Below are 27,132 nucleotides of genomic sequence, written 5' to 3' on the forward strand. Positions count from 1 at the left end.
ATTTTAATTTTAGTCTGTCCCGAAATTAAAAAAAAGTTTTGTTATCATTGTGTTATATCGTGTGTGACCATGTGCTGGATCGTTAGATATTGTCATAACATTTGAATAATAATTTTCATCAAAATGGCTTATTAAAAATTAAAATTTTGAAATTAAAGACGTGTAGACAGGACAACGTCTGTCGGATCCGCTAGTATATAGTAAATTTAAAGATAAAACCGTATTTATTTTTACTTCTAACTGCTATTCACAGCGAGAGGTTTTTAAAGACTTATTCATAAATTATAAATATCAGCGAGATTTATTAAAAATTCAAAACAATTTTTATTCTATATTTTACTGGGTACTAAATTAAATAAATTGTATTTTTTCTTTTTAAATGCTATTTATTATTTTCCGTCAACACAATGGCTGTTTCGTTGCACTATTTCAATACAAAATATGTTTTAAAAGAGATGAGCTTTTCAACCTTTATTTAAAACAAAAGCCTTTCATATTATAATTCTTTAATAAAGTTTTTTCTCATTAAATTGATTGCGTATATAACGGTCGTGTTAGTGTGGTAATGTTACTATGTACGTACGATAACATACATACATACAAAACATAATATGTGTTGTATGAAATGTCAAAGCATGATTCTAATAAACAAAAAGCCTCAATATGGAACCGTTATGCTATCTTATCTCATAATTTTGTTTAAATAAAAAATAAATGACTGAAGGCAACAAATGAATAATTGTAATAACTTGTAAGTTTATGTGGAAAGAGCTAATATAATTCTTATTTGCTACGCATAAAGGAAGCACTGGTGTAACCTAAAATCACACGTCTTCTCTTTTCTGTAAACTCTTCTCATATGATTTTTATACATTTTTTGTTTTCCTGTTGATTTGGATGTTGTGTTTGACATAAGAGCTGTATTATAAATTTATCATCTACTATGTTCATGACATATAAATTTAAGATAATCGAAATAATAGGTTTTTACTTGTCGAAGTAAATTAGATAAGAAGTAAAATCTTAAATTTTATTAGATATAATTTTTACCTTAACACGTATTTTATTTAAGAATAGTGTTATAAGTTTATTGAATAAGTTAAGGGTATAGGTAAGTATATAATTAGAAAATAGTACTCTCTTTCAGATTCCTGAAAACGTTGTTTTGAACATTACATAAAAAGTTATGAATTACTGTGCACTGTGTGTTTTTTAAATTAAATATACGGGTCTTACACAGAATATTATTTGCATATTAATCAACACGGAACGGATCACGAAATTAAATTTTGTCCTGCTGATTGCATAACAAAATAAACGATTTGTTTGATAAAAATTTACAAAAAAAAAAATTGTAGATTCGAATATCTAATCATAAATAGCTAATTGTCGTTAGGTTTATTATAATGGCATGCGATAACGCACGTACATTTATATTTCGCGATATTGTTATATGGGTTATCACATGATAAACAATAAGACGCATTTCTGTATGAGTGAATCATTGATTACTCTTTTATATATTCGTTGAACCTGTTGACGTTGACTGCTGCACATTCCGCAAAATTTTCAGCACAATGCAAAAATGAGCAAAAATGATAGACCCGTATCATTGTATACCTGTCGAGACTTTGTCCATGAAAGCACAAAGATCATAAGGGTCTGTTAGGTGCTGTACTTTTTATACTACTTAATGTAGACAATACTGAGTGTCGACTAAATTTTATATACTTGAGTGTTATCGGTTTTATTAGCTTCCGCAAGTTTTACGAAAATAGGTATTGATGTTTATATTTGTAAATGATTTAGAATCACAAGAGTTGTTTGTGGTTTATATGTAGTTCCTCCTAACATTTAAAAAGCTGGTCATAAACTAAAAAATAGATATAATAAATTATGTTTTCTATTGAAACAAATTGAAAATTTCTATAACTATTGTTATTTATTCTGCTAAAGATATATTTTCTGGTAAATACAAGTCGCATACATGCATGCAATGTATGCGACTCTCTGCGTTTTACTCCCGGATTTTGACTCCAGTGATTTCAACTGCCTGAGCGTACGGAATCAGTCATGTTTCGTTCTTTTGTGACTTAATCTATAAATACGTTACGAATTAAAGCTAGAATAAATAATTTGTTACTAGCAAAAGTTATACAAATTTTCACTCTAGGTTAGACTGTTGTTAACTTTAATAATGTCTCAGTGAACAGACGAAAAATATCCTTAAGTATTATTATGTACCTTGTACTTAAATTTAATATAAAAATATTAATTATGGCGGGAGATTCTTCTGGCCGGATTCTTCTTTATTAAGTGCTGGAAGTTTATTGGTCTAATCCTCAGGATTTCGCCGCTTTGTTTGCAACAACGTCACTTTTGTCGGCAAATCTTTTGTGTGCCTGTAGAGGAAAAGTGTGAACAAACATAGAATTGTGTGCGTACACTATACATATCCCATTGACCCCAATAAAGGAATCTGGGTGTGAAAATTAAAAAATATTTACAAGCATCGCATTCCTGATATTGGATAAATGTATTTTGCAGTTCATCAATAGCAGCTTCATTGCCTACACTGTTTGATGTTCACGCGTTCGTGAATCTAATTAAAATGTAAATCAATTGCTCATGTATGGATTGACTAACAATTAATTTAATTTTGCAGCCGTATTTCCAGTACTTATGATATAAATTAGCTTCGTTATTTAAGTGTTATGTTACCATGGCAATGTATTACGAGAATTCGTTAAATTTTGGCAAAATTCTATTAAAAGGCTATATTGATGTTTCTAATTTAAGTACCTAGTCGAAGGCCGGCGACGCACATGAGAGCCACCTGGCATTGAGTGCCCATGAGCAGCGGTATCGCGTAACATCAGATGAGGTAGTGTGTTCAAAACCCGACTTGGTCATTTTAAGCAAAAAGAACTTTCTCTGCAAATCTGCGCAAATTAATCTTGCTTGTATACCAAACATCGGAGGAATTTAGATTAAAAAATCTATGCCGTGTATAATCTAGCAACTACAATTATGCATGTGTACAATAGGTAGTCTATTATTATAACGTATAGGTTACATAATCATTATTTGTTTGTCTATAAGAAAATGAAAGAATTTCCACGCATATCTTCGTTATATTTGTTGGTGTAATGGTACCACTTTCAGCTTTCTATAGCATTCAGCCGACAGTGTGGCGCCTCTTTCTGTCTAAACTAATTTATCTACGGAACTCTATTGCATGTGTATGTTGACGTAATGAGGCAAAGACTTGAAACGCCAATATGAGCAGGGGAATGTAAAATGTATTTTATAACATTGACAAGATGTCTTTAAGTTACCTTATATTGTGCTAGTTGTGATGTACAAAAAAAAAACAAGAGAATTTTAATCCTCCGTCACTAATTATTTGAAATGTATTAATTTATCTCGTAAAAATATGTAAAAATAATTACAGATTTCAATGCGCGTTTTGTTATGTCCTTGCAAGACTATTAATATTAAATATTAAACGCGTAAACTATGAGTCTATTTTAATCTAAAATAATCATTGCCATTACGATAAGTCACCGCAATGATTTGTTAGTATAGGTATATGACGAGTGTATAGAGATAAAAATAAAAACATTTTTTAGCTTCATAGATAAACATACTGACACGAAAGGAAATGATCGTTTGGATAGAAATTATGAATAAGAACTGGCTTACGAGTACAGGGCAACCGTGGATGATGAGGTCGGGTCGGATAGGCCTTGTCATATGTTCATATATACCCGAACCGAATCCAGGAAGTACTAGAGAAGGGACAGGTCTAAAATAACCATAATCAACGAGGCTGGAGAGGAATATCAGGACCGTAGTAAGTGGAGAACTGTACTTTAAAAGAAGTCGTGAGTGTATAAATAAATCAAATTATTAGAGCAAATAAGAGGTCTGGATGTTATAAGATCACGTTACTGTAATTAGGGTAACTAATTTGTCGGGATCTGTTATTTTTACCATTGGCGCAGAGTAATTGTGTTAGTACGTCGTTTTCAGTTAATTGACTGTACTATAGCGACGCGAACAGCGCTGCGCACCGCAATTATTTCGAGCTATAGGCTGCCACACGGGCGTTGCGGTGTGGCAACATATTTTACCATTCCACGCCTCGTCTCGCAGGTCACATGTCCGGCGCACATCACATGACGTTGCGGCACCGCTCTGGCGTCGCACCGCACCGCATCGTGTGGCCGCGCTCTAAAGACAGCGAAGATTTTATTGATTCATTTCAAGACAATGAATGAAAACTATTGTGTTCTATTTACAAAATTATTAAGATTGTCGATGTGTTACCAGTCGTGTTTATTATTATATTAAAGTGATAATCATTGCATTCTAGTCGACGAAAGTGTGGGAAGCATCAAATATGTTCATCAGATTTGCCAACAATTAAGTATATTTACTGGCCTGAACTCAACATACTTATGGTTTCATTTGTTTGTAGGGAATTGTAGGGATAAGATAATTTTATAATTTAATATTTTACAACTACCATTAAACTATTCTGTGCCTCTATGTAACAAATGGCGTTTTATATAGTTGCTTTGTTTCTTTGTGTCCTTTGTTTGTTATGGTCGTTTAGGAACGAGAATTCCTGTAATCACGCAAAGCAAATCCTTGGAGCCTTATAATAATAATTGTTACACAACTTATAATTGTGCTTATAATAAGGAACGATACCCTTAAATGAAATAACATTCATGATTAATTATGAAATAATGATAGGTATTTCATAAATATATGTATGAGTTTTTATGAATTATAACAAATAAAGGCATTTGTGCAAGAATCGTTTTTATTTTTGTGGTATCCTTTATTTAATATAATTAATTCGATGAATAACTGCGAAAAAGTTGTTCATGATACCTTGGTCGATAAGTAAGTTACGTATCGTAACTTAATAATAAATAATAGTGGAATTACACTTTATAGGGTCAGCCTCACATTTTGGTTTCTATTTCATTGGTCATTTTATTTTATAGGATCACCTATATCGGGTTCGTTGCCTGATAGAAGTCGTAAACTATTGGGCTTAAGACGCGATGGTGTCACGGATTTCTTGACTGAATACACGACAGCCTTGTATCGCCACCAGCCCTATTTCCTCGCCAGGTGATGTCCAACTAAACAAAATATAGATAACATGAGAACATTTCACTCAGTTTATTAGTTTTATTGTGGAACAGGGCACACATTAAGTACGCGTTAATACATCAAAGGTTAGAAGTTAACAAACTCGTCAACGCGAAAACCGAAAACTAATATTAACCCAAATTGAGATTTCAAATAGTCAACATTGTAACATGTATATTAGTTTTGTAATATTAAGCACCCAAAACATCTATTTATTTACACTAGCTGATGCTGGACTTCGTTCGAAGGGATACCGTAGTTAAAATACGCTATGAACTCTGAACTTTGTTAAATGTTAGGAAAATGTAATTTCTCTTTCTGTACAAAGGAAGGAGGCAAAATAGGAGGATTATGATGTATCCGTATAAGGAGAAAAGAAGACAAGGAATATATGTCAAAGACATAAGTATATAGTTGTGGCAGAAGATGGAAGGACAGTTACTGTATACTAGTATGTTAATCGCTGTTTGCCTGTTGTCATGGAAAAAATTCGACAGCAGCGCCCTCGAAGCAGGATCCTCCTTTACCATGACAATGCTTCAGCGCACTCCGCAAACAGGCTGTTGAATATTTGACAATGGCAGGTGTCGAGATAATGAGTCATCCGTCATACAGTCCTGACCTAGCACCCTGCGACTTTCATTTATTCCCAAGAACTAAAGATTCGCTTTACAAACCCAGAAGATAGGGAGAAAGCGTAAGAAAATGCCATACAAAAAGACCCCTAAGGAAGAATGGGCCCACTGCTTTTGTCAGTGGTTTCATCGAGTGCAAAGATCTGTAGAGAGGAACGGAGATTATTTCGAACAAACAATTAAAGTATTGGTAACTTTCTACATAAAGCCGTTTTTCATTTTCTTAACATTTTTAGTGTTTCCTAGGTATACATCACAGGTAATGCGTTTAAAAGTTGAGCAGATACAAACATACGTATGTTTTATCTATGTTTTATAAACGTTCAAATTTCTTAACTGTATAGCTCTTATTCAAAGAGATTAAAAGGCTATATTTCATTAATTTTTCGAACAAAAGCATTAGCGTACAACTTGTTGTTAGTAAACAGCCTTACAATTTCAATTCACTTGTCTTATATGACATAATAAGTTACGCGAGAGGATTTATAAGCTTTTTGTGTGTTGAATTATTTATTACGTCGTACACTGTCCTAATTGGCAATTTCGTGATACGAATGAAATTATTAATGTATGTGTGGACTTTCTAGTTAGGTATACAGTGATGTAATAAACCAACTGAAATAATTATGAATTTAATAAAGCGTTTGGCATAAAGTTATTTTAAAAATAAATGCTTATAATAAGATAAATGTGTGTGTGGTATTTAGTTATTTCAAATCTTCTAAGATTAAGTCAAATTTTCTAAGATGAGAAAACTGAGTGCAAGATTGTGTCGTAAGACTTTGTTTTATGATTTAGTTTAGCACAACAATTACCTGTTTATACCTGTATTTCTTAAGGTTTTTAGATGTTACCCGTAGAAGACCAGATACTTAAAATAAATAGGCAGAAAATTAATGATTGATAAGACAAATTAGATTAAAATCAATACATTTTATCATTGCTCAAGATAAGTTTCGATTGAAGTACATAATTTCAAAACTACCTGTTCAAGATACGATGCGTACATACCAAAGATTAGAGAGCTTTAACATTACTTGCATTTGTATTATAATAGACATGATTTGAGCATATGGCTATGGCATTATACAGTATTAGAATATAGAACATATTAGTGTTATAATAAAATCTAAGGAGATATTTTTTACTTTGGTAGTACATAAGTCTACAAAGATCTAAGAGTCTATAGAGGTATAATATATCGGTTTTTGTGTATAAGATCAATATGTATGATTGTCAATTAGGACGCATGAAAATCGGAATAAGGAACAACAGCCGAATAAAATGGGTTCCGGGGCCAGTGATGGGACCCCGGGCTATTTGCATAAGCCGTTGATTTAATAAGGCTGCGTATAGACCAATGTAGATTACTAAAATAATAATTAATTTCTGTCAAACCCTTATAATTACCGATTAAATATATATTCTATATAAGGCTGTTTAAAAACTAACCTTAACTATATTTCTTTCCATAGTTTACATATAAATTTACAGTTGATGATGGTTTGGTAGCCATTAATACCCATTTTTTTTAACAATAAATAATAAGCTCTGGGTGCATACTTCCATACATCCATAACTCGAACTTATTAAAAAAAATCGACCGAAAAATTAGTCGTAGAACAATGAGGATGGTTAAAATGACTAACAGATTCTTTGCCTTTAAGTAAAACACTGAACACTTTACTTTACTAATTTTAAAAACACACAGTGACACAAAGGTGAAATTAAAATACGAACAAATAATAATAATAATATCATTAATCATAAGAATAATCTTGTAAACCACATATATAGAAGCACCAATTTCATTAACAAATTGTGGAATATTTGAATTTAAAGATTTACAGTGTAAACATCCTTAACTTTTACAGGATTTCTTTTATATTTCGTTTTATGGGAAGGGTAGCAAATTACACCATCAAATCCCATGTTGTTTCACTAATTGCTTTTCGTTTTTATTAAAGATATGAATTGCCTTTTGGAAAGCAATACCATTAGTATTACTTTAATTGCCTTTAATTGAAAGCTATGTTTTCAGTTCCATTTTCAAATAAAATGCATTAAAGTTCCAAGATTAAAAAAATCATATAGCGTTAAACGAAACGATTATGCTTTACTTATGTGGCTAAAACATGCTACGCGGTGCGAGTATATGCGGGAAATTCATCTTAAGATAATTCATTTATTTGCAAGAAATTTAGCTTATTTTACATAAGATCGCTTTGTTTTCAAATACTTTGTTGAGAAAACGGCAAGTAAAATAACGGAGATAGACAGTTTTACGCTTAATTAGGAAGTAAAACAGTGGTTCAATTCAACAAATCTCAACTACTAATCAGAAATCGAAGTTGGAAACTTCTCTCATTCAGATAGTTAATTAGTTACTGGCCATTGAGAACTGTTAATATTCGAAATGAATATTGCAGTTCTCTGCAGGTTAAGCAGGTACTGTAATTATAATTTTTTATTAGATGACCGATATTTTTCACACTTGAGGATTACATAAGTGTTCATGATTCGTAGGTAGTAAGATATTTTATAAAAAAATATCACTTATAATATAATTTTATAAATAGGAACTTTTCGTAATGAAATATATCTACAGCCAACTGACAGGCATATTAAACTGAGAACTGGCCATGTCAGGTTATTATTAGTATGTAATAATGTGTATTGAGCATAGACAATTATTTTATGACACAGAACAATATTTATTCACCATATGTAACATGTACATTTTTATATTTGTAGTTTGTAGTAGTTAAATAAAATAATAATTTGTATGATTAAATTAAACTTTTAGGGATTGACTTCTACTGAAACCCGCTTCTTCAAAATATAAAATTATAAGATCACTGGCTCATTACTATGCAGCAATAATTGGAAATGAGTTTCATGAACTTGTATCACCAAGGAGTTTTCATTATTACTTTTTGTTAGGACGTGCTTCATTAGACCAGACCTATTTATTAGTTTTCTTATCTTTGGGTTGTTTCTTAATTTGAATATATTTTTTTTGTATTATAAATCAGAGCGTAGGCTCTTTCATAATTCATATTGAATTTTAAATAAATTTGTAATTACTTTTACATTTAGTAATTGACTTAAACAATTACAATAAGATTTATTTAACACGATCCATTTTCTACGTTAGAACTGTAATGTGTTATTTACAGTAAAACTATATTTCTGAACAATGGCGCTGGTGTCAGCTGTCATTCTGAGTATATGTCTCAGAGCTAATAAACTATCGTCAAAGTTTAATCAGTTTATAAACAGTTAATAGCTGTGGTTTATTCGATTTGTCAATATAATTTGGTCTACAGATTAACGACTATTTGATAGTCGTCATTTGACATTTAGCGCTTCATTATTGCAAGGTTTCTTGCCCGTTATTTATAGTATATTGTATTCTGATCGTTGAGCCCTTTCATTTGATACCCATATTGATGGGATTGATAAAACCTACGTTATCCGCCATTTTGTAGCGGCTGCCATCTTGAATTTATAATGATAATGAATACATAATTATAAACATAATGATAAACATAATTGTATTATCACCAAAATCCAAAGTGTATACAAAATTTCAGATTAATCGGTTGACAGGAAGAGGGTGAAATTTGAATTACTAAATTTGATCCAAGAACAAGAAAGAAAAAAGAAAAAAGAATAAAACAAACGGGGTGATCTAAATAAAACCGTTTAAAAAGGAACCCATCTCCGACGGGCAGTTTAGCATCAGGCCAGCCCACTCGATCCTTCATCAAGTACATAGAATCTTTTGTGTAGTATAGAAACCGGTTAGTTTCACAAGTATAGAATTATTTGTATAAATAGTCATCGGCAAAACTCTAAACGAAAATTGTCTAGCCTACCTCAAATTTATATCTCCACAACTTCAATATTGGTACAGTTCCAATACAATATCAATTACTTAAGCGGTAGGCCGTAACAGAAATTACAAAAGTTCTTGTCTTGCGAATTACATTTATGGCATTTGCTTTTATTTATTTTGATATTTTTCAGTGATGTACTTATTTTAGGGAGATTTAATGTCACGTATAAATTTCTAGATCCGTCGTATATGTGCGATCAGAAGACTTTCTTTCTTTGTGGGTACAAGACAGTTTTGATTCTTGCGTATATATAGGTTACGTATAATACTCGTAGTATACATTTAAAATACCTATATTAATGTGTCGTACTTAAACATTGTTCGTGTTTAAAACCCTGCATTATCATTTTCTAGCAAGTTAGAGATAAAAATGAAACCAAACCACAAGAAGGCATATAATATCTATTGCAAATTAACACTGTAACAGCTCCGCTTTCTAGCAGTATTAATTAGGATTTTGCTGCAGTAAATGAGGTGGGTATATTAGTAATGGACTTGGTATGAGCTCGGCTTCAAGCTTAATGCTGTGCAAATTGACACAACGTACTTAAGAAATAAAATGAGAGACAGTAACGTTGGAATAATTCTCATTCGAATTCTCTTAATAATTTATAGTCTGAGTATTTGACATATATGACATAAGAACTAATTAATTATTGCAAATTTGGAACACTTATATTATAGTAAAAACTTCTTTCTATTTTGCGTCTCTTCACATATTCTTTCGTGTTCATTATCAAATTACAATATGGAATGGTGTGTTAAAGAAAATAGAATTGCACTGATCGCCTTCCACAAACTGGGAATGAAGCCGTCGATCATATTCCAGACACTTCAAAAGCTTCAATCAACAGATACAACAACAGAAAAGATCGGGGCGGCGCAAGAATTGAAAATGATCGCTAGGACTCTGTCGGGTATTATGACCGAGACCTGAAGCCCTGTGCCTATTGTCGATACTGTAGACATACCCTAAATCAAGCCCCGGCTCGCCCATGAATATTGTTAATAAAAATATTACCGATGGCGTCGGGGCGTAGTTCCCGACGCGTAACACTTCCAATACACTATTTTACAAATAGTAGCAGTGAAATGTATTTATTTATTTTTTTGTTTGTTGAAAAAAAAATTGAAAGTCCCTGGACACTATGGCAGGGGGGAGTAGAGTAATTATCAAAAAAAAAATCAATCAATCAATCAATCAAATTTACAATTAAAGAGAGTGAATCAATCAAAACGCCTTCTGTCGCGATACGCTGGTGAAAAGGACAGCACTATCCTTTACCGAAAAAAATTTTTCACAATTAAATACAACTACAATAAGCAAGTGTACGCTCACGGTTCTAACGAAAGCCGCTCAAGTGGTCGGAAAGGTACAGCATGGTCATGGTCATGATGGTTTGGTGGGGCGTCTTTTATCAAGTCACAAAACTACATTTTTATGAAAACTTCGGCCAAAGTGTATCAATACAAGTGTTTTTGATAAGCTAATCAATAATGCTACACGGAAGGATAAAGACTCAATTGTCAACAATGGCTATTTAATAGCTTCTCCGTTTCTAGCATCTTTGTAGCTTGTTACATGGATGAAAGTTCTTAATTTTAAATTGTTATAGACAAGTATTTTAATTATTATAAATTATATAAAGTAAGCGATCTTATTAATTTAACAAATGTTTGACGTCCAATATAACCTGGAATCTTCATGAAGTATTCATGAAATATAAGAGTACCAAACAATTCCTTAAAATAAAATTGTAAAATACAAATTAAAGGGTTTCTATTACTGCATAATAGTAGGAGTGTCAGATTATTATTATTACTATAATCATTATTACCATGACCGTCACAATATGGCCGTGTCATATAGCTATCCGAGTGAGTAAGAGTGAAACACTTACGGGAATGCAAAACTGTAACTTAAGTTTTAAGCTAATAATTCCTAAGTAAGTCTTAATTGGTAAGCCTATTAGAGTATTGAATGAGTTTCTAAAGGTTCCTAATACAAAGAGTATTGTACTTATACTTCTTTCCAACATTGTTATTCTTTTATAGTAACTTTAAGTATAGAACCCAGTAATTAATGATTAATAGACGTCGTTACGTACATTTATTGTAATTTTATGTATTGGCCAAGCAGTCTGAAAAACTTTTGTGAACATTATCGCAAGAACTATTAAAACTGTCATTAAATTAATCGGCATAGAAATTGGAAAGCAATAAATTTTATTCCTGTACCCTACTTTTAAAGCCTCTGGACCTTACCATAGGCTTAACATTGTACTATTTATATTGTACTTAAAGGTAGATCATATATTGAGCATAATTGCATCCTCACTAAGACTCGCAAACATTCTAGTGTACAATTAAGACAATTAAGACGGTTTGACAGAGAATTTGCTTATAGCAGTTTAATAATTAGATCTAAGAAATATCCTGATAATAATGTTCTTAAATATATTAAGTATTTTGTTTCAAAGGCATTTTGACCTTTCGCTAGTGCATGAAAGGTCAGAATATCAATATGTTTTATAGATACTCACACTGATGAATGTTAAAAATTGAATTATTGCTAATACAAAAAAAATATATTACATATTAATGAACTAAAATTCACAATGCGGAAAACACAAATTATGTATCTAGATAAATATATAGATAAGTGTGTGATAAGAATAATTGAGCATGTGTATTTATAAATTTTAGTACTGATGTGTAATTTTATTTTATTTATTAACACTTCGTTACATTACAATATAAAAATTGAACGTTATATTAAATGAAAAGGAAGGCAACTGGCGGCCTTACCGCTTTCGAGCGATTTCTTGTTGATTTTAATAAGTAGTTAAACTTTGTATGGTAAAATATACATAGAAATTATACATCATATAAAATTAGTGGTATGATTATTATTACATTTACATAATTTACTACCAAAGTATTCAAGTAACTAATGAGTGCAAGGGGCGGCATTACGCAATTCGGTCGGTATTAGGCCTTAGTAAAATACTATGATAACAAAAACTAATAACTTTATATATAATTGTAATATAGCTTTATCTAAATGTTTTAAAATACATCACAATAAATAAATGATATTTATATACAACGAAAAAAAATTAAGAGAAATTGTTTGAAGGAAAATTATTAAGAAGTACATAAAAGTTGTACTTTAAAGTATGTTTATGACAGAGATAATCATATGTGATTGGACAAGTTTGTCATTTATGCCGGGGAAGCAAAATAAAGATTATAGTCTTATATTATATTTCTAAACGTAGCTTATCATTTAATTTATGACAAACGAAATGTATTATCGTAATACCTTATCAATCAGATACCTAACAAAGTAAATTTGTTTAATCTGTTTCAGATACGCCTGACACTTTCATAAATCGAATCATACCTTCGTCAGCGTGACATTTCATTATAATCTAACGGTATGGTACTAACATGTTATTAAGGGAAACTCGTCAGGACAATATAAAAAAGCTCTACCAAAAGTTGCTTAACACTAAATAGAAAGTCCTTCTTATTTTACTACAATAAAATATAATTCACATAGGTAAATTGGTATAAAAACTTTATTGAATAGTCACATTTTTAGATAAGAATAATTGAATTTTATCACAATCTTACGAATATGTCAGATAGAGGATCGTAGTCCAAATCGTACCTTTAATTATTGCAGACAATAGATATCGTAATTATTATTAAATATCGTAAAGATCGGTGTTCCTTGTTATACGTAAAAAGATATCAAAAAACCCGCAAGTCATTTAAAAAGAAAGATGCGTGTGACATAAGGCAAACATTGGTAATTATTATGATAAAATCGAAAACGGATCAAAAGATTTTTTTTAAATAGCTTAGCGTTCTGTGGCTTTTAAATAAATACAAATATTGCTTCGTCTAGAGTCCAACTCAGTCAGAGAGTCACTAAGGTTTTCTTTATGTGTGGGGTTGTGGGTTAAGTAACCATGTTAACTTTAGTTGCATTGTTTAGAACAATTTATTAAGTAAATCATGTAGGAGTGTTCGATCGATCGAACGGTCGCCGGTCAGTCAATTAAATTACATGAAATTAAATTATAAAAATTACAAAATTGCTGGATAAAACTTCGGTTACATTATTTAGATATTTAATATCTATCTCTATCTCTATGTAAGCTGTTAATTGACAACATTTTCATTTAAGACTTATTACATCATTTTGACGATAAACGCTTTCCTTAGCTAAAAATACAATACTGAAACACAAAGGGGCCACTAAAAGGTTTTCTGCTTCAATATTTTTCAAGTAAAAGTCTTTGAAAGTTTTATATTAGGAACTTGATGTTTATTCGTAGTCCTTTGAGTAAAGAAGATTATAAAGCGGTATGAAAAAAGATGTAAACATGCACGTATATAAAAGTGAGGCAGAATATTAAATTATATATCACCTCTACGTCTGTCGTTCCTACTACAAGCAATTTCTTGCCGCGCACCACCTCTACGTGGAAGCAGTTGCTGTCGAGGTCTTTCCGAACCAATACGACTTAGGGCCATCTAGAAAAGAGCGTGCCAATTCTTAACAAGACGCACTCGCGAGGCATGCGGTGCAATTTTCTTTAAAGAAAAATGTATTCGTAAATATTATAACATGCTAAGTTTAAATTCTTGAAATAAATATCTACACCGGTACTCTGTCATTCCTGGATAATAATAGCATTGCCGTATTCGACTTTGATTTAGAGTTTTTGTACGCGATCCCAAGTTTGTGATATCAGCATTTTTTAGTAGGAAACATAGAGGAAATATATAAAAAATACATATTAAAACGTCAGGATTGCTGATCGCCACTGGAAATTACAGAGCTCTGTTCAATTGATAATGCAACAGATAAGCAATACACACAATTATATCTATTATCTGAGTAATGTTATAATATATATATACATCATTTTTTTTATTGATAAAGTTTGCCAACGCTCGGCACACTAATACATTGGAAAAAACAAACACAAAATACAATTTTGAATGTGACAAGCAATTAGAGGCATCAAAAAACCAATATATATTATCTGGGATAGACTATATATGTACGTTGCATTATCTATTGAATATAGGCATATATATAACATTCTTTTAAATATTTCGGTATAAACATGCACAGTTCGTATTCAGTGATACACGTATGAGGCAGTTTCCCAGAAAATACTAAATATTGCAGTATCTTTCTTTCAAAACAATCCCATTACGCGTAAATATACTATTTTGAACTCGGAGGCGTACAACATTTCTGTCTAGCTATATTTTCTTCTTTTTCTAACTTATAACATGTTACTTTATATTGAATTTTTAATCTAACATGGAAACGTGATTTAAATTTCTGCTTCCAACCCTCAGTGCAGTTTTAATAATCTTTCATAACATGGATTCCATACGCCCGAGGCATCATTTTAAACAGCTCGATCCGTTCATAGCCACTTTATATTCAATGTATGTAAATTTCATATTGCACGTCTACACTAACAAATGTAAAGGAGAGTGTTGCCCGCATCTTCATAAAATGAATCAGACCTTCAGACCACTCAGTTCAGTTCAATGATTGATCTAACACAGGCGGGAATCGACTGTATCTAACAATGCGACAATTTCAATATTTAAGACAACAATTCAACCATATCAAGTCATATTAACACATACTAATACTTTAGCGAAATATAGTATATTTTTTTTAATAGCGAACCGCTTGTAACAGATCTTTAGAGGTTTCAAGATCAACAAATACACCAGGTATAAGGTATAATATGACGTTTTGTATTTTCTCTCATTCTTATTCTTTTTTGCATTCTCACTATTCAAGTTGGGACAACTTGATACCTTTTTATTGTATTCTTAGACTGTTATAATTTTATTCGTAGCAAGATGTTTTCTTGTGCTGTATGTAGAATTGTGCTTCTTTCTTTTGTAATTTTCATTAACTGTAAAATTAAGACGTATATCTTTGAACTTAGGAGTCAGTCAGACTCAATTTGGTAGTTGTTTTTGTTAAAATGCCGAGATAATCTCTTGTAACAATTTATAAATAACCTAAAGATATGAAATGGTAATATATTTTATGACTACAATTTGTCAAGAAAGGTAATAAAGATAATAAATAAATTAAATATTAATTAATGTTTAATGTTTAAAGAACTTTATTTCTCATTACAAAAAAATACATGAGAAACTTAATCTTAATATGTATATATACGAGCGCGATACACGTCGCCATTAGCCTCCTTAGCATTAGCATTAGCCGTCTTAATTTTTGATAACCTTACGTTTCATTTCACAAAATGATCGTGGTGTACGTAGCAACAACATAGTTCTTAACATTTAATACATTTGTAGAATTCTAGGTCGATAATCGAATATTTGTATGAATCGAAATACCACATACACCTTGTAAAAGTAATAAAATACTAGTTATCATCAAGCCATTCCCCCGGATTCGCTTAATCGCGCGTGTTTGAGCCAACTGAAGCTTGAAATACAAAATCGCGACACATTCTTCTAGATCAACGAAGCCTTTTGTAGGTCAATGGCTGAAATATCACATATTTATTACCTTATTACAGGAGTCTTAGATCCGAATATGATTTTGTCCCAGTGCCAGTGGGGTTTTAGCGCTATAAGACTTTTTGGGGAAATATCAAAAAGGTTAGTCGGACCTCGGACAAATAATAATAATTAGTGTAACTATTCAAAAGGGGAACGCTGTCAGTATCTTCAGAATCCTACCTAAAGGGACTCCTTTTAATAATCTATTTCAGTTATTGTACTATATTTTTTTAAGGTTTTTAGTTTTATATTCATTGTTCTAGTATATACTAAATATTACAGTATCTTCCTTTATAATATGTTTTTACAAGATGTATTCGTAACGCTACTAATATTGTTATTAAGCCTTTTTGTAAACTTATTTCAATAAAGCAATGCCACTTTATCAGCATTTTGTGATTGATATAAAATATTTTGTTATTATTTACCTTAATATATTGCATTTTTTTTATACCTACGTAAAATAGTTTTCTTCAAGTTTGCGAACGCTTTTTACCTTTTATAAAACAAACAATGTCAATATTTACAAATATTGACACTGTAGGGTCGAGACTATTTGGGTTAACTATGGTTAAGGTACAAATTCCAGAATCTCTGACTGTCACGTTTTTGAGTTTCGAGAGGTCGCGCTTCGCTCTGAATTTTAGCCCGAGGTCTTTGAGAATTTGATATTAAAACTCGAGGTGAATTTCATTAGACTAATTTTAATAAAAAACCTAATAGGTAAATAACAAATACTATAAACCTTTGGTCTACGGTTTATAACGAGGCCGACCGTCTCTCAAAAAATTATACAAAAGATTGTTTGAAAATAACTGAAAATTTTTATTTTATTTGAATCTTTGCACAATCTTTGAAAACATAAACCTAAATCCTCCCCTTGTTAATCACTCGGCTAATATTGAAATAGGAATAAATCTTGGAGTAAATTATTTTTAAAGAATAAAAAAAATGTATTTATCGCATCGTAATTAAAACGTAATCATTAAACCCTAATTTAATAGACGCAATATTTCTTAAATTTTTGAGAGCTCATTTAGCAATTATTTTTTTTTTTGCAGAAACACGATTCAGAATAATAATGACGTAAATCGATATTGTTATATCCGCGACCTTTGATTTTTTTCCTAACAAAAAAACCTCCAAACCTCATAAGCTAAAAATAAATGTTAAGAATCATCCTCTCACTGAAACTATTTCTACATGAATGGTAAAATTAAAAAGAAAGATATTATATTTACGGTAAACGAATGCGAGTGCGGCAGGTGACATAACAATTATTATGTGCGGGTACATCTGTTAAGCCCTACAGGCGATTATATATTATAGAGGGCTTACAGAGATTCGTTGGGTTGTTAGGTTCTTAGGTCCCTCTCATATATATTAGTACCTAGTGCACCTTGACAACTACATATACTATACCGGTACTCCTGACATTTATTACATACTTCACAGTCCACCAGCTGGCAAGCTATTGTCCACTTGGTATTGCTCAGGGAAAATTACTGTTTACCTTTGTTGACCGTATATTTCTCCTTCCAGTATAACGTAACGAGGATTGATTTAGTTTGAAGAAGTTTAAGTGCTTTTTGTCATATGTTGGTAATTAATTAAAATAGTATATTAAATATTATAATTTTAAACCCGACATGGAATTTAACCTGGTCCGAGATGCCTTGGTCCGATTGCGAAACTATAGTCAAAAGGCTCTCAAAGCTTGCAGCCCCAACGGACATTAAATAGAGGTTTTATCACTTAATTACAAATCTCGGAAAATTGATAAAAAGGGGAAACGGAAGTTTTATCAAGAAACGGACTAACTGTTTGTGAACCGAATACGAAAAGATTGGGAAAGTAATGGATTTCTTATTTCCGCTTGCCGAAGGAAATTATTTATATATTATTGGACTTATTAAGTATTATTATATTGACATCAAGCGTTTTGTCGGCTTAATATTGGTAACTGTGGTTGTATACATCGATTTATGGCTCGAATTAAATTAGTTTCTTCTAAAACGACAGATAAAGTTACGTATGACATAATATTTTATTCGAATATACGGTTTATGGTTCTTAAAGCTATATAAAATATGAGGTAAGTAAGAGTGAATATTCCAGAGGGTATAGTCCGTGTAGAACAACGTGAAATATATTTTATAGTATAGATATGAAATACAAAATTAAAGACATCGCTGGTATAATTTTGTGAAACATTACCTTATGAATTAAGAAGTTATTATTGTATTTTATAATATAATTAGGCCTTAGTAGGTTCATTCATACACCTTATTTTAAAATCAGAACAAATTATAATAGTTTGAAATACCACCACAAATTTTTTTTTATAGAACAGGGGGCAAACGGGCAGGAGGCTCACCTGACGTTAAGTGATATCGCCGCCCATGGACACTCTCGATGCTAGAGAGCTCGGGAGTGCGTTGCCGGCCTTTTAAGAATTTGTACGCTCTTTTCTTGATGGACTTCGAATTAGTTCGGAAACTTCCGTGGGCAGCTGGTTTCACAAGGTGGTGGTGCGTGGCAGAAACTGCCTTGAAAAACGCATTATGTTTTACTTGTTTAATAAAAGTCAACCTATCTCTTTTTTGCTGACACGCAAAGCTATAAAATATAGGTTCTGAGTAATTTTCAAACAAAGCTTATTAGACCCCGGCAATTTTGAGGGCTCTCAATTATCTGCTACTCACGGAATTGTGGCTTCATAATGAGAACTTAGACCACTTTGAACTCATTTTCATTCCAACCTCTCTCGAATGAAGTGTTTCAGAAAAATGTTATGAAATTTTCAGGTTAATTAACTTAAAATTGGTTTAGTCATAATTGAATCTCTAAAACTGGCCAGATTTTATATATTTTTCATTTTAAAATCATGTGGGATATACAAAAGTGTGGAAATCTATCTGTTTTGAAAAGCCTCTAAATTCAAGAGTCTAGGCTGCGAATATGATCTTGTACCATTCGGTGTCGAGTTCCTTGGTCAGTGGGGCGCTATAAGGCTTTTTAGCGGAATATCAAAAAGGTAAGTCGACAGCTGGCCTCGGACAAAGAATTAGTCTAGCTATTCAAAGAGGGAACGCTGCAAGTATCTTTAGAACCTTGCCTAAAGGTCCAAAGATACTGGCAACCTTTTAATAATATATTGTAGTTATTTCATTTAAAGTTTAGTTATTATATTAGAATTATTTTTACATATTACTTAATGCCAAATATTACTTTATTACTTAATTATTATAAGTGCAAGCCAAATGCTACTTTTCACATGTAAGTTGTAATGAGAAATAAATATATGTATGGAAATATAAAATTTAACGCGGGCAGTTTGGCCTAGCTAGGCAATTAATGTTAGTAAATATGTCTGTGTGTTGTGTAAATATATCCTGGTATCTGGGAGGATAAACATATAAGAACTTAAATAAATAAAAACTTTGGCATGCCTGTTTTAGTGAGTTAAATCCAATTTCAAACAGTTATTACGTATTTTATTATTTACGGAAAAAAAATTAATAAAATACAGTTAAACACCCAAAATTAAATCACAACTATGTTTTTGGCATCCTTTTCTCAGCTTACTTGATTTAAAAATCTAAAGTCTAAAATAGAGCAGTGTTGGCCTAGTGGCTTCAGCGTGTGACTCTCATCCCTGAGGTCGTAGGTTCGATCACCGGCTGTGGACCAATGGACTTTCTTTCTATGTGTGCATTTAACATTTGCTCGAACGGTGAAGGAAAACATCATGAGGAAACCGACTTGTCTTAGACCCAAAAAGTCGACGACATGTGTCAGGCACTGGAGGCTGATCGCCTACTTGCCTATAAGATTTAAAAATGATCATGAAACAGATTCAGAAATCTGAGGCAAAGACCTAAAGAGGTTATAATGCCACGGAAGTTTTTTTTTACTAAGTCTAAACCAATATAATTATTCAATTTACCTGATAATATTATACATTTAGCGATGGAAGTGTGAATGAATTATAGTTTAAAATTTTAATTTTAAATTCCAAAATGAAATAGTAATAGAAGTAAAATTCTATGAATCGCCAGGAAAATTGGTTTCTTGATCACGTCTCACCGTTAGTAGTGCAGATACAATTTTCTTAGCATTTGTTCAAACCACGTTTTCTAAATTATGATTTGTGGTCCCAAATAGTTCCAAAATTGTCTACTATAAATCAGCTAAAGACGGTTGCGAAGGAATCATTTTTCACAAAAGGCAATTTAAAATTATCTTTGGAATTTGGTTAACAATATTGTTAAGGTAAAGTAGATCTTATGAAGGGAAAACGGAACGTAAGGATTCCCATTCCATCGCTGTTATTATATGAAACGACAAGAACGCACAGTTGTCATCGCCGGCGTAAAGCCATAACTCATTTTCGACACGACCCATTACAGGGTGTACATGACTGTATACATACCTGGTTATACTGACATATAACCAGGCACAGTTAGAATTTTAATGTGATATAACTCTATACTTTATAATTACAATAATTCAAAATGATAAACCTGTTTGTGATTAACGTGTTATTTTTGATGTTTTTTATCGTGACAGACACACAAAACTTTATCTTATCTAGGTTTACTTTTTCCACGTACAAACTGGTGAAAGTCGCTTTAGATCTGATAATATTTTTTCTACATACAACGTTGTATATGAGTCGCTGTCAGTTGGAAGCTATCGTTTAGATTGGGTAGAAGTCATGGGCTCTATCAACGAATGAAAAGAAAACGTATGGGATTATATAAAGAGTTGAGTAAGATCAATGCAACCTCCTCCATAAAATAATACTCTTCTGCAAAAGTGTCTTATTTTTTTTATAAATATTTTCTAGATAATTCCCCGATTATGTAGTCGTAGGAGGTATTAAATAGCTTACATAAATTGTATTGGTAACTCGGATGATAAAACACTACTACCTATTTCTTTTAACTACTTTTTGTATGACCTTTACAGCAAATCCGAAAAAGATGCCTCTTAATTTAATGTTGAACATTATTTCTGGGATTTTCTAAAGAGTCGAGTAAGATCAGTGCAACCTCCTCCAAAAAACAATACTCTTCTGCAAAACTGTCTTATAATGTAAAAAAAACTTTGTGGAAAGCATACCAGAAGGATGCATGCTGTGAGTTTGGCAAGAGGTCACACTCGTTATTAGGAATTTACAATAGTAATTTTATGTATTAAAAAAGGGAAAACCTCTACTTGTCTTAATTGTCGACCCCTTGCTATTGGTTGGACTTGTACAGAACTGTGTTTAGACCTAATTAAAGAATTTATCAAAAAATAATTAATATTGCTAGACTTCACTACACGCGTTTTAATGTACAAGATTTTAAGTATACTAAGGGAGACAACTAAATTTCATAGAATTGACTGAAATCGACGTTATACAGTAAACATTTTTTTAAATTAAATTAAAAAATTAATTAGGTGCCCGTTTTTTGCAAAGTAATTAAAAAAATAAATAAAATAAATTTGTGTTTTTTTACCGACTTTATTTTCTGAATTAAATAAGTGTACTTGTTCCTTAACAGGCTAAAAAATTACGCCAACTTTTGGGGATTGTCTGACACATTTGACAGCTAATTTATAGATTGATTGACATTCAAATTAATTTTTCCGAATTACCGTGTACCGATACCATACTATAATTTAATAAGCTATTAATGGCGTCATAGATATCTTTGTGAGCTGATGTTATAATAAAGTTGTTTCACATAAAATTCGAAGAAAAAAGTGGAAGTGACACAGAAATATGTATTATGTATTGTTTCTTTATCAATGCACAATTGCTTCGGTAAAACACATGGGAACATCAGACATCTGTACCTGCCCCAAATCAAAAAATGGGTACTTTCCATATCAAAGATAAAAAAGAAAATATAAAAAATACACTAAAAAGGGATCTTACGCAGGTTAAATTATTATATTGATAAGTAGGATTTTATGTATATTTTGTACAGAGGTATTAATAAAATAATAAATACTTGAAGTGTAAGAATGACAGATTCTGGTCACATGCGAAATGTAATGACCATTTTTTTCGTAGACATTTAATAAACTATGAACTTTGTGACTTTAATTAAGTTTCGACCATGTTTTATTAGAATAGGAAAATATAAATAAGAATGAAACAGCTAATTGTTGTTTTAGAAACGCCGCTGTAACTTTATTTTATACGGAAAATATAAGGTTGCATTAACATTTATATTATTTTAACCTTGTGTATATTGTGTATGATACTGAAACTGCAAATATTTCATAATTTTTCCAAAATATATAAACTTATAATTATACATGTACACAAAATATTTACAATGTTAAGTATGGAATAAAGTGAATATATTCTCCAGCTCAAAAGATAAGGATTTGGATATTGATACTGAGTTTATGTTTTTAATATTCATTGTAAGTAATATATAAATCATCGTGACGTTAACGTAACTTAAATAAATTTTAATTAAGATTAAGAAAAGTATCGTAATATCACATTTTTATCAATTTTATATTGATATAATAAAAATTATCTAACCGATTAAATCTTGCAACGCACCGTTTATAGTATATAACGATCATCAATTATACTATAAATGTGCGAGTATTTTAGTATATAAGCTTTGTCATCACGTATTTCAGCAGTACGCGAAAATTCATCGATCGGAATTACACAACTCTAAGTGATAAAAGACACTAGCGATGGGTCAGGCGTGTGAAAAACAAACTGATGTACGGGCATCAGCACTGGAACTGATTGGTAACACTCCATTGGTTGCTTTGGATCGTCTCTACACAGGGCCTGGACGTCTATTAGCCAAGTGCGAATTCATGAATCCAGGTGGATCTATTAAAGACCGAGCGTCGTACCATATGATACAAAAGGCACGATTACGAGGAGAACTTAAACCTGGAGACCTGGTTATAGAAGCAACTTCTGGTAATCAAGGATGCGGTCTCGCAGTGGCTTGTTCAGTTCTGGGGCACCCCTTGACTCTAACCATGTCCAAAGGCAATACCGTACAACGTGCAATCCATATGGAAGCCCTTGGTGCTAAATGCATTAGAGTTCCACAAGTCGAAGGCACATATGGCAACGTCACTAACGCAGATCTTATGGCAGCTAAAGATAAAGCTATATCTATGCAAAAGGAAACTGGAGCATTTTTCGTAAAGCAATTCCTTAATGAAGACAACATTGAAGCACACTACACAAGCACTGGCCCGGAAATTTGGCACCAAACTGCGGGCAGAGTGAACGCTTTTGTGACCGCTGTTGGCACGTCGGGTACTTTTATGGGTGTTTCGAAATTCTTGAAGAAGCAAAACCCCAAGATACAATGCTACGTTGTAGAACCCGACGGTTGTGAACCAATAAAAGGTAAGCCGATAACCAAAGCATCGAATACACTTCAAGGATCGAGTTACGGTGTTGTACCAGATCTGTTTAAATATGATGTCATGAATGATACCATTACAGTCACAGATGAAGAGGCTGAAGAATACATGCATTTAATTGGAAAGAAAGAAGGTTTATACGTGGGTTACACCAGTGGTGCGAATGTATGTGCAGCTGTCAAGTTGCTAAAATCTGGGAAGTTACCTAAAAACGCGTGGGTCGTAACCATTCTCTTTGACACGGGTCTTAAGTATACTCCCGTACCTGAATCGTTAATGTAAACTTTGATAAGTGATTAAATAGGACAATTTTGTAAGTTATTATGCGTAAGAAGTGAAGCGTAAATAAGAGCAACAGCACTTCAAAACTCTTAGAGATCTAAACGTAAAATTTATTTATTAAAAAAAAATATGCTTCCATTACGTTAGTCCAACGTGATAAATTTGCGCTTATAAAGCGCAAATTCTGGTCACACTCTGAGTTCGTTGTAGTGCACAGAACCTTTTATTAATAAAGTTGAATAACAAAGAAATTATTGTTATATTGGCTCTAGCCCATTTACGAATTCGCATTTAGTAATCAGCCATTCTTCAAGAGTAACGCGCAAATTGTATCTTTTATAAATTTAAGTAGGTGATAATTTTTTTAGTTTATGTAAGCTATTCTCACGAGTGTAATAATTAGTTGTTATAATAGAATAAGTTATAATTAAATCGTATTTATTTGAAATTCAGTTTCTTAACGAAAAGTATTTTAATACCATTGGGTTGGTAGGTTGCAGCGTTTTGAAAAATAATGTTCAATAGTTTACAAATTTTGTGAAAAATAAAAGTAATTGTTAAAAACATGAAATTCCATATTTTAATATGACTTCGATAACGATGTCATAAATCCCGAATTTATAAACGTGTTTCAGATGGTACCTTTATGACGCCGTGATATAATTATCGGTATTTCATAAATTTATTCAGAAAAATCATAAATGAAATAAAAATAGAATTAGTAAAATTAATTTTACTTTCTTCCAAATTTTTATTTAGAAAAAAGTAAAATTAAATAAAGTTTCTAATTATTGTTATTTACATTGCCTTCGAGAAGGTCAATACAAATGGTATGAAAAAGCTGTTGTAACTAAATTAAAGATTGAATAACAACCTACAAGCAACGTGTATATTTGCATATCGTGTGAGCCCTGTATTGATGTTCCTATAATATACATGCATATATCCATAAGTGTTTAAGAAAAGCTAAGGGCGGCTGCGATATTATGTGGGTTTAGTATCATAATATAATATGAGATATCATCAAAGCCAAAACTTGAGTCAGGCGTCACTTGTTAAGGAGTGCAAAGATTTAAAGAAATAGACAAGACATATTTTGACATTAAAAAACTAACGCCAGGACTAATAGATTTCGAAGGTTTAGGTGTTAGTTATGTCACCATCCAGCCTTCAAATACATGAAGGTGATTTTTTTCTGCCTCTTTGAATATAGAATCCTTTTATCGCTAGCTGAAACTATTCCGAACTTCGAACACATACTGTTTCGAGTCAACTTTAAATCACCAAAGCAGCTTTAAACCAGTAACCTTGAGGTTCTATCGCCATTCAGTGCCTGGATATGTATGCTATATGTATAAAAAATAATATTCTGATTATGTCCAATCAGAAAGATTATTATTACCATGCACTTTGTGAGTTGAAAAATGTTAATCAATTATATCAACTGTTACCATTTAGATAACGATAGCTTATTATAAGGCAGTGTGTAATCATACTGAAATAATTTTATTACTATTTTAATTAAACTATTATAGAATGGGCCTTAAATTCTTGTGGTTTTCCAATTCCGATTAAAATCCAGCCGCTCAGCTAGGAGAATCCTAAAGCAACGTATATAATATATATAACAAAAAAATAAGAATAAATCAGCCTTATAATAATATAAAGAATGTCATTAATTAAATATATCTAAATGCATATATCTAGTAGACTATGCTTGTGGAGAAAATTATCTCGTTACATAAGTGACGCTAAGCAAGTCGAAAACAAGTTGTATTTGTGGCAGAAGTTGTTTTGTAAAATAGGCCCGTCTATGTAAATCGTTTAAGTTACTGTAATCACTCTTAAACTGAAACACAAGAGACAGACTACTACAGAGGCATTAGTTAATAACGTGTGTTACATATTTATTACTTATAAAACTATAAGTAATAAAGATATAAAATAAATATAATAAAATAAAAATAAAAAATTAAATAAAACTATATTTATTTGTTTGCACCGACGATTAACAAAAATACAAGATAAAAGAATTCAACAATAAATGACATATATAAATATAACAGTTTAACAACACACAAATCAATGTTTTATTGACAGCCATAAAGCACGCCAAATATGCCATTACATTGCCAAGGCTATTAAATAATTTCGCTGCCTCAAACGTCTGTCTATATCAGTATACTATCAATACTATGATCGCTAATATCGGCCATATCGTGGAATGACTTAGCGCATAGCTGTTTATATCTAGAGGTATACACGTTGACGATTGAACGATATTGTTTCACCAGATAATAATTAATTTAAGCGATCGGTACGTAAATATAATCGCTAAGTTTACTTTTGTCGAAATAGTAACAAATTCAGATTAATAATCCTATTAATCTGTTTTTTTTGTTATTTACGAATGATTTTAGATGTTCAGAAGTATCGTATGAACATCGTCAATGTCTCTGTTCGTAGGACTTAAGTTTGATTAACTAGAACAGGACAGAGAATGCCCGCGAAGGGTTTTTTGCCTACTATAACGATATTTATTTTAAAATCATAACCTATCGTAAACAGTAAAATGGGTGATGGACTGAAGTTGGCGTTGCTACCTTTTATTTTATAAAACCTGCTTAAGACCTACTTAAAACTTATGTAAGGTCAAACTACACAAAATCAGGTAAGTTTGACACGAGAAAAATAAATAAAAGTTTTATGCGGTTACCATGATCAGTTTTTCCGTAGTAGAAATTTTGTACGCTCTTAAAGAGAAAACCGTACTCCGAAATTAATAATACCGTACGGCATATTTGAATCGTTTTATATCTTAATTTCTGTTTAATTTGAACTGAAAGCGCAGCGAATGAAATATGAGGATTCAAAGATATTCCTCAGGGATTTCAATATCATAAATTCACCCCAGTGAGGGGTGGTTTGCCGAATCTGCAATTATTCTATCATTAGACAGGTTAACATAAAATATGTAAAATATTACTCAGTTTATAATTACTAAATTTTTACCCATAATACACATTTCATAAATGCAATTTAGGTTCGTTACATTATTTTATTTATAAGTTAAATGATTCGTTTAGGGTAATGCTTTGAATGTTATCCCATGCTAACGAAATTAATTTGGTAAGTATATAA

At 31.6% G+C, this 27,132-nt stretch overlaps 1 protein-coding gene across 1 annotated transcript; it reads left to right on the forward strand.

Moving 5' to 3' along the window:
- The first annotated feature begins 22,921 nt into the window (after positions 1-22,921).
- Positions 22,922-24,562, forward strand: LOC110998794 (cysteine synthase B). The gene has a single exon (XM_022267576.2). It carries the CDS (start codon positions 23,014-23,016, stop codon positions 23,989-23,991), a length of 978 nt encoding a protein of 325 aa, XP_022123268.1. The 5' UTR covers positions 22,922-23,013; the 3' UTR covers positions 23,992-24,562.
- The last annotated feature ends 2,570 nt before the right edge of the window (positions 24,563-27,132 follow it).

The sequence above is a fragment of the Pieris rapae genome, chromosome 4 (genome assembly GCF_905147795.1).
Source record: "Pieris rapae chromosome 4, ilPieRapa1.1, whole genome shotgun sequence".
NCBI lineage: Eukaryota > Metazoa > Arthropoda > Insecta > Lepidoptera > Pieridae > Pieris > Pieris rapae.